Source organism: Mustela putorius, unplaced genomic scaffold (assembly GCF_011764305.1).
Source record: "Mustela putorius furo isolate JIRA1106 unplaced genomic scaffold, ASM1176430v1.1 tig00003853_pilon_pilon_pilon, whole genome shotgun sequence".
In the NCBI taxonomy this organism is placed as follows: domain Eukaryota; kingdom Metazoa; phylum Chordata; class Mammalia; order Carnivora; family Mustelidae; genus Mustela; species Mustela putorius.
In genome coordinates, this window is record NW_025422005.1 from 36,894,022 (window position 1) to 36,904,104 (window position 10,083).

At 39.4% G+C, this 10,083-nt stretch overlaps 1 protein-coding gene across 3 annotated transcripts in view; it reads right to left on the reverse strand.

The window, feature by feature from the left end:
• Positions 1-7,551, reverse strand: part of STIL (STIL centriolar assembly protein) — a 73,063-nt gene extending 65,512 nt beyond the window's left edge. Inside the window, exons 1-3 of one of the 3 annotated variants that reach the window (XM_045064484.1) lie at positions 6,995-7,551; positions 4,890-4,976; positions 688-795 (exon numbers count right to left, since the gene is read on the reverse strand). In XM_045064484.1, coding sequence (XP_044920419.1) covers positions 688-795; positions 4,890-4,933 — 152 coding nt within the window. In that variant the 5' untranslated portion in view covers positions 4,934-4,976; positions 6,995-7,551. The remainder of the gene's footprint in view (positions 1-687; positions 796-4,889; positions 4,977-6,994) is intronic. The other 2 variants (XM_004740364.3, XM_004740363.3) reach the window with 2 other exon arrangements.
• Positions 7,552-10,083: the final 2,532 nt, after the last annotated feature.

Sequence of the window (10,083 nt, forward strand, 5' to 3'; positions counted from 1 at the left end):
AGTTAACTCCAGGTTTTCCCCATTATGACTTATCCTTCTTAGAATTCTGCTTTCAACAAATAACTCCCTTATACACAAAATCATAGTGGATCTCTATTTTCTATTTCTTTAAGCTTAAGTTTTTATATCTTTCTTTCAAGATCCTGCCCTAACCATGATTTATATTCTTTCTAACATGATCTATTCACTTAAAGTAAGTTCAGTCTTCTCAATGTTTTACAAAGACAGCATGCTAAAGCACAATCAAAAACCCTTCCAGTTTTTATTATAGTTTGTCTCTTGAATTCCTATAATACTTAGAAATTTAGACTTGCAGACCATTTTAACAGTGAAATTAAGATTACTTCTCAAAAGCACAAGAAATAGATCTAAGAAGCAGTAAGAGATAGTTTGAGCAGAGTTTCTGAATGGAAAAGTTTAAAAAAAAAGGAATTAGTTATAGTAATCAACTTTGCCTTACACATCCTTTTTTTTTTTTAAATATTTCAAATAATTTAATGTGGTGATCAAAAATGCAAAAATATTAATATATTTTCTAAAACCCATTCTTTCATCTGTACATCATTATTGTACTTTATTCTATTAGTATGATGATGGTTTTATATAGGTTGTAGCTCCATATTTTCAAAGCTTATACATCCTTTTGATTCCTGTTTCTACTGGTTTGATTTGAAAAGAGAAACATACCTGTAGTAATTGAGGTGTAAGTAGATGAAATCTCCAATTGGTATTGGGTTCCAAAGTGCATATTTTGATGGAGGAAAGTAGAAAGGTACCATCCTGCTTGAAGGAAACCTTAAACAAAAAAATGTTTAAATCAAAACACAATGAAAAGCAAACTTAGCAGAAATTTTATAAGAAGCAGTTTAACATTAAATGATGAAGCTTTTCAAACTACTTATGTTAGTTTTTTTAAAACTTAAAAATATTTTTAGGAAGTTAAAAAAAAAAGAAAGAAAGAAAAGAAAAATCCTTGTAAATATACTATTAAGAAAATAAGCACTTGGGGTGCCTGGGTGGATCAGTGTTAGGTTAAAGCCTCTGCCTTCAGCTCAGGTCATGATCCTGATCTATCCATGATCGAGCCCCGCATTGGGCTCTCTGTTCAGCAGGGAGCCTGCTTCCCTTCCTCTCTCTGCCTGCCTCTCTGCCTACTTGTGATCTCTATCTGTCAAATAAATAAATAAATAATCTTTAAAAAAAAAAAAAAAAGTAAAGAAAAGAAGCACTCAAAATTTAGGTATAGCTTTTTCATGTCCTTTTTTTTTCCCTATGCTTACATAAATTTACATACACACGTTTCTTAAAAAGAGTGGGAAAAGGCACCTAGCTGGCTCAGTTGGTAGAGCACGTGACCCCTGATCTCACAGTTGTGAATTCAAGCCCCATATTGGGCATGGAAGCTACTTAAAATAAAAAGACAATAGATGGGGGTGCCTGGGTGGCTCAGTGGGTTAGGCCGCTGCCTTTGGCTCAGGTCATGATCTCGGGGTCCTGGGACCGAGCCCCGCATCGGGCTCTGTGCTCAGCAGGGAGCCTGCTTCCCTTCCTCTCTCTGCCTGCCTCTCTGTCTACTTGTGATCTCTCTCTGTCAAATAAACAAAATCTTAAAAATAAAAAAATAAAAATAAAAAATAAAAACTTCATTTTGGGGGTTATATAGCTAATTCAGGATTGACCTTTAAAAAAAAAAGACAATAGACGAATGAATGAATGAATGAATACATAAATAAATAGATAAGAATCGGGGCTCCTGGGTGGCTCAGTGGGTTAAGCCGCTGCCTTCATGATCTCAGGGTCCTGGGATCGAGTCCCGCATCGGGCTCTCTGCTCAGCAGGGAGCCTGCTTCCTCCTCTCTCTCTGCCTGCCTCTCTGCCTACTTGTAATCTGTCAAATAAATAAATAAAATCTTTAAAAAAAAAAAAAGATAAGAATCAATCCTATAATATCTTCATTAAGTAACAGAGAAAAAGTATAAACCATGAAATGACATTAAAATTTAAATTTAAAATTCTATCCTTCTGAACTAATTCCTAGATAATATCCAATAAAATTATGAAAAGCACAAGAACTTAATATAGTCTTAATTTTTCAGTGTTTCTAAACTTGGGACCTATCACTTCAGTTTAATTGTTACCGAAGCATCAAAAGGACATCATAATAAGTAATTCCTTAAGCAAACATCCTAGATACAGCGTAAAGCAAGGTTTCAATGTTAAGTCATACAGAACACAATCATAAAGTTTTTATTTTATGTAAGTGAGCAACATGAGAAAACCATAAGAAACAATGGAGAGAAAGAACTGAGGAAAAGATATCAGCCAAAGTCCCATGTAATTAAAGCAAGAAAGCTCTGACAGGGAGTTAACTACACCAATATATTTGCATGGTAGTAGACTATTCACAAAAGCTGAACTGAAAGATTATTTATCATATCATGTTTTAAGAATATCTCATTCTAAATCTTACTTTCTTATATCATCTAATGAAGCTTCTCAACTATAAAACTAGACTGTTTACTGGTCATCTACTATGTACCAGGCATCCCAGCAGGCACTTTACATACACAAAATTTCTCACTAAAACTGCTCCAGAACCACTTTATTATCCATTTTATAGATAGCAAACAGTAACTTTCCTAACTTTATACAATAATTAAAGTAGCAAAGGTGGGCTCTAAATCTAAGTGTGGCTGATTTCAAAACTTATACTTCCAGAAGCTGAATGGTATAGAGATTTAAAACCTGGGTTCTATTTCTGACTCCACCACTACTCCTAGCTGTGTGCTTTCAAATCCATGTCTGATCCCATGTCTGATCTGAGCTCATAATATCTATAAGAAGGTTCTTTAATCTCCCTTTTTTGAAATGAGGACATAGTCTGAGATTGAGAAATCTGTTCAAGGTCACAAAGCTTGTGAGTTTATCTGTTTCTATATTTAATATATTTATCACTTAACAGTTGGTGAGAGGCAGCATAATGAGGTGGGGAAGGCAAAATGTCTGGAAATCAGTTGCTTAGGTCTGAAAACTCGCTTCAAAATCTGCTAGCTCTGTGACCTTTCTCACATTATTAAATGTCTCTGTGCCTCAGTTTCCTCATCTGTTAAACAAGTAATACTTATATCTGTATCTCCAGGCAGTTACACTGAATATTAAATGAGTCCATATATGTAAAGGGTTTAAAGTAGAAGTCACATCAGGTTTAAATCCTGCCCCGTATCACTTACCAACCATATAATTTTGGATTGGTTAATCTCTCTATGTCAGTTTCTTCATTTAAAAAAAAAAAAGGCAGGGGGATGAAGATAATAATAGTACCTATACCTCATAGGTTTGTTATAAGGATTAAATAAGAATAATGCACATAATGTGCTTAGCACAGCACCTGACACATGAACAATAAATGTTGTTATTAGTCGTTTTCTTAAACTAAGGTACACAGTAGACTTTAGAGGCAGGGGAAATAGAAACATCTTGAAATGTGGCAAAAATTTTACATGTATGTATATAAGTTTTTATCATATAAAAGGGGGATTCATGCTATCAGATATTCAAAGTGGTCTGCAACCCCTAAGTAATTCAGAACTGTTGCTCTCAGCCCAGAGATTATTGAAAACCAGAGGTCGGGGCACCTGGGTGGCTTAGTTAACGGTCAGTTAACTAAGTTAACGATGGTCAGTTAACGGTCTGCGTCATGCTTAGGTCATGATCCTGGGGTCCTGGGATCAAGCCCCAGGTCAGGCTCCCCCCTCAGTGGGGAGTCTGTTTCTCCCTCTCCCTCTTTCCTCCTTGTGCTTTCTCTCTCTCTCTCACTTTAAAAAAAAAAAAAAAGAAAACCAAAAATCATTAAATAAGTAAAAAAACTAAGTTGGATATATCAGGAATAATCAATTTAAATTACATGAGTATATTATCCTCCCTAGAATGTAAGGAATGAATTTGACCCAAAAATAAAATAGAAAAGATAATGTAATTGACTTGTTGCAAATGCAGCAAGTTCCTTCAAAGAAAAGAAGTTGACAAATTTTCAAAGAATAAGAAGTACTAATAGGATAAAACAGAAGGGCCAAAATTAAACAAAAGAAATATGATAGCCTCTTTGGGTCACGTTTCCCATTGTCTTCATCAAAAACATCTGGTACAAAAGAAAAGTACAGAGAATGAAGGAAACTCACGGATATAATTATAGCTTAGAAGAAAAAAAATTCACATGTCAGCAATAATTGTCCCTTTCTCGAGGGAAAAGAAAGAACGATAAATGATCCAAACAGCTAAATAACACAAGCCAATCTGCCTTATCCCTACAGTACTGACAGACTGAGAAAATTAGAGGACAGGTGGCAAGCTCCTCCTTCCCATTCTACATGAGTGGGGAAAAGCTTAGGGACATTTAAAGAAACTTGGTATATCCAGTGTGAAATCTTCCATCGAGGATTAGGGTTTAGACACGGGAAGGAACCCAACCACTTTCTCATTTGTCTAGGAGGTAAATAAATATGTATATGATTTTTAGCCTCAAGAGCTCAGGTTCTATTTCCCATTAATAAAGATGCTCTGTGAAACCAGAAAAGGGAAGGTAGGAATAAAACTAACATTACCAAGCGCTTACTGTGTGCCAGATCCTTTACCTTAGTAATCTTACTTAATCCTTCACAATAATTTCTGTTACATAGAGATTACTATCTCCCATTTACAGATGAGAAAACTGAGGCTTACAGAAGTTAATTAACCTGATCAAGGTCACCCACCTACCAAGTGGTACAGATGGGATGTGGATCCGGATTTTCCTGATTTGAAAGTTTTATTTTGTTTTGTTTCTATTCCAACCTATCTTCCCAAGTTATGAGAAGCAGTGAAAAAAACATTTTGTAAAAATGCTTCTATACCTGGTATTCATCTGGGGCCCTGCAAGAGAAGATGTAGGCTCCATGACAGTTGGTGAATTATGTATTCGATTTCAAATACTCAGAATCCTAAAAAAGTAAAGAGAATGTTACTAATGAATGATTAAAAAAAAGAAGAAGAAACCTGATTTAACCACATATTAACAGTACAGACAAAATTAGGTTACTTGTAAAAAAAAAAAAATTGGTTACTTGTATGAAGTACCTTCATCTATAGATTAGTAAGAGAAAATGGTTGTGGATTCTGATCATTTTCATACTTTATAGTCATTCTGCCTATAAACTAATGTTAATATTAATCTGGGCAGCACAGTTTTTAATATATGAAATTTTGGCCGAAAGCCTCATAATATTTAGAAAACTGCAGAACAGTACATAGGAACAACAAACTAGATATTTATTGAATCTGTAATGTAGTTAACAAACCTTAAATCTTCTGGACATGGAAGACAAATACTGAATTCCTACAAACAGACTTGTTTCCCTACAAAATCGGTGGTCCTTTTTTGGTCTCACATGCTCTCTCTGGGTACTTCTCATCCATTCCCATTATACTGTACAAAGCAAACTCAGTTTTCACCTCTCTTCTCAGTTTCAAACCTGTATTTTAAAGTGCCCACTGGATAGCTCCATCTAAATATTATCAAAGGAAAATACAGAGCTCATAGTCTTTTCTTTACTGTTCAGTATTTCCTTTACTATTTTATTAGGTCTTAGCCTTCTTTAGGCCCTTCAATTCTAGCAAGAAGGAACTGTCTGAAGCAAGATAAGGGAGGAAAGAGTTATTAATGCATGTGCAGAAGAGATTTTTCAGATAAAGCCAGAGGCTGAAATTATTGACTAGAAGAAAATCTTGTTTAAAGTGCTCTTGTAAGGTTGACTAAAAAGTCTCTCTTGGAGATATCTGGACTTCATGCATCATCTATGGAATGAAGGCTTTAATCTTGAAAGCCCTTCTATGTCATTTGGTTGTCACGCATAATAGTATTCAGATCAATAACTGTAACTCCAAGAAGTATATAAAATGCCATTTTACTTCAATAAATGAAAGAGTCTTAAAGCTCCAAATTTGTCTCTTCTTCCTTTATGTATGAGGATAAAAAGATGATGTTGATCTATTTCTCATTTTAAAAGAATACATGAGTTTATTCTGACAGCATCACGCAAGCAATTAAAGTCAGTGAAACTAAAACCACATAACACCTATACCTAGCAAAACATACCCTCCTCAGATAATGGCATCATCCTTTATCAAGATGGAAACCCTCAAGTTATCCTTACCTCCCCTTTCTCCCTGTTTCCCGATATATATTCTGTTTTAACATCTCTAGGACCTTATTTCCTGACTCACCAGATTTACTGAAAGGTCCCAGAGTGTTCCCAGAAGGGTATTTGTGCATATCTGACATTATTTTCCCTTCTGAAAAAGCTGATGGCTCGGGGCGCCTGGGTGGCTCAGTCGTTAGGCGTCTGCCTTCAGCTCAGGTCGTGGTCTCAGGGTCCTGGGATGGAGCCCCCAAATCGGGCTGCCTGCTCAGCAGGGCGCCTGCCTCCCCCTCTCCCACTCCCCTGTGTGTGTTCCCTGTCTCCATGTGTCTTTATCCAATAAATAAAATCCTAAAAAAAAAAAAAAAAAAACTGCGCTGATGGCTCTTCTTTATATACAGAAGAAAGCACCTTCACAGTCTGGTCCACCTTATTACCCCCCCCCTTATCCCACATTCCAACCAAATTGAACTACTTACAGTTCCCCGAGTTTGAGCACCTTTGCACAGCCTGTTGCCCTGACTTGGAATGCCCTGACAAATCATCATCCTTCACAATCCCAATCGAATGTCCTTTGCTCTGTAAAAACCATCTCCTGGACACCATAGTGATGTGACCACTGCCTGCGTCCACACATAGCATTTTCACACTGTATTGTTGACACACTATTCTCAGGAGACCACGGACTTCAAACTTGAACTGACCCCTTCACTACGTAGCCACATGAGCGGAAAGTAAGGAATGCAGGAACGAGCACACGTCGGCCGTCAAACTTTCACCTTTAAACGCCACGTTATCGACGGCAAACCTCTTTCACATACCTAACGATTCCTAGGGAATCGTTCCTAGGGAATTCGTGGTCCGCTTGACTGATTTCTCCCACTAGTTTCCCTTCACGTCATCGGCCCCAGGCTCCAGGAGGGCTGAATCCACCAAAGGGCCCTGAAAGTTCCCACCGTCCTCCTAGTTCCGCTGCCGCCCTTCGAGACAATCCAGAACACAAAGCCCCACTCACTGCTTCCTCCGCCCAGCCGGGTCTGTTTGTTGGGCCGGAACAGCGGTCGCCTCCAAGGAGCGCCTCCGCCGCCTCCGCCCCGCCTCCGGGACGTTGGGGTCGCGGGAACCGAGGCGGCAAACAGCCTCGCGAAACCGAAGCCCGCGCCGCGCCTACTGACTGGTCAGAAATCCGACCCGTCAGGGGCAGGGGCGGTGCCAGAAGCAACACGCACGGTCGCCGCCGACGTCATGCTACACCAGCCAATCAGCTCTCCGCACCAATCCGGCGCTTGGCCAATGCCAAGCCTCATTGGAGAAAAGAGTGCGCCACCCGTTCTCCGGGATCAATACCGGAGGATTTAAACACTACATTTTGGTCAACGGTTGAGTTCCGGGGTGGGGTGGACCTTGCGCACGCGCAATGACAAGCCCAAGCTGGTGGATGGGGGAGTGCCAGAGGAAGTCGGAAGTGCTCTTTTCCAGATTGTCGCCGGGCGATTAAAAGCGGACAAAACTTTCTACTTAAATGGACAAAAGGGAGGGAAGTTCGATTCCTTCTAGTTTCTTAACGAAGAAGACTCCTCTCAATAACAACAAAAAGTTTTAGTTCCTTACCGTTGAGTAAAAAAGAAACGTGATTTAAATTTATAAACCATTTATTCTTAGTTTCTACAACTAATGTTAGTAATTGAGCTTTCTCCACCATTATTTTATATGATTGTCCTCCAACAGCCAAAGTGGGTATTATTATCCCTATTCAACAAGGGAGGAAATGTTAGAAATCACACAGCTAGTTAGTGCAGAGTGATTATTTGTAATGGCACCTACCTTTCCACTATATTTAACTTATGTTAGTTTCCTGAGCAATATGGGAGCGTCAAAGTGTGAGATGCATCTACAGGTTGTATTGTTCTGAATAAGCGTCCACTCTTTTGAGGGAGTTAAAACACTTTTTAAAAAAAGATTTGTCAGAGCGCGCAAGCACAGCAGCAGGCAAAGGAGAAGCAGGCTCCCCACTGAACAAGGAGCCCCACTGGGAGACTGGATCCCAGGGCGCTGGGATCAAGACCTTGGCCAAAGGCAGACGTTTAGTGGACCGAGCCACCCAGGTGTCCCTAAAACACTATCCTGAAAAATGTATAAAACTAACCAAGAGAAGGGCGTCTGGGTGGTTCAGTTGGTTGAGCAATCGACTCCAGATTTCAGCTCAGATAATGATCTGGGGTCCTAAAATCATCCCAGGCCGGGCCCCCCCCCCCCCCCCGCGCGCTTCGCACTCAGCAGGGGGTCTGCTTCAGATTTTTCTCCTCCCTCTCCCTCTTCACCTGCTCCAGTGGTGCGCAAGTGCTTTCTATTTCTCTTGAAAATAAATACATAAATCTTTAAAAACAAAAACAAAAAAACCTAGCCAAGAGAGATATGTCCTATAGAATGTAATTCTCTGCTTTCCTGAAAAAATTATTAGAATGTAAAGCACACATTTTTAAGAGAAATGATGGTGAGTTCCTCAGCTCTGGTGTGCGTGTACAAAGAGCCTCAGACAGTGATGCATGTCTGACAAAGTGTTGGCCAACCCAAGAGGGGGCTCTGGAACAACGATTGCCCATTAGAAGAGTCCCACATCAGGTAGAAATGGGTAGAATCTCTGCTGTGCTTAGCCATTTCCTGGGGCTTCTCAGAAAAAGCAAGAACCAAGCTAAGGTAGATCCTAAAGGCAACAGCAAGAGACTGTTAGCGAAGTGTGTGCTTTGCAGCTGACTGGCATGATCTTTCTGGAGAAAGATCCAAGTGACACATGTCAATGGATGTCATGAGTTGCATTAAGTGCAAAGGCTCTGGGGAGGGAACTCCCTGACATCTTCAAGGAAGACCAAGGAACCCAGTACGTCCTTAGCAGAGTGAGGAGAATATTAAGGGTTGAAGAGGGAAATGTTGTTGGTAGACCACACAGGGCCTTAGAGGCCATGATAAGGATTTGACTGCTCTTTTGAGTTAGATAGGAAGCCATCAGAATATTTTATTTTATTTTTAAATTAATTTATTTTTCAAGTAAGCTCCCTGCCCAAAGTGGGGCTTGAACTAAAAACCCTGAGATTAAGGGTCACAGGCTCTATCAACTAAGCCAGCCAGGTGCCCCAACCACAGGAATATTTTAAACAGGGAGCTAACATGATCTGACGTTAGGTTTTAGAAGGTTTATTGTGGTTGCTACCTTGAGAATAAACTGTAGGGGAAAGGAGAAGAAAGGAGACCAGTTAGAAAGCTACTGTAAGCTATTGTAATGACCTAGACACTGATGGTGGTTTAAACCAGAGTGGTAGCAATGGACGTGGTGAGAGGTGGTTGGATTCTAGATAGACTTGGAAGGTAAAGTAAACATGATTTGATTAGAAATTGAATTTAGGATGTAAAAGAAAGGGATTTTGGGTGGGACCCTCATGATTTATAGTTTTCTTTAGAACTACTTTAAGATATCTGAAAGAAAGATGTAAGATGATATTAGACAAAAAGGAAAGGATGAACATAACATATAACTCCCTATCCCTGTTGGGTAAGCAATAGTGTACAGCATGGAAAGGAGGAGAGGAAAGAGTAACTATACACTGGAGAAACTTGACCAAAGCTACTTCAGCCAAGTGATCAAGGCCAACATTAAATAGTCATTAAGTGATGTTGATAGTATGTACATTGGACATGCTGTGTTAAAAATGGCACTTTAGGGGCGCCTGGGTGGCTCAGTCGTTAAGCATCTGCCTTTAGCTCAGGTCATTATCCCAGGATTCTGGGATCGAGCCCCGCATCAGGCTGCCTACTCAGCGAGGCGCCTGCTTTTGCCTCTTCCACTCCCTCTGCTTGTGTTCCCTCTATCTCTCTGTCAAATAAATAAATAAAATCCTTTAAAAAATAAATAAAT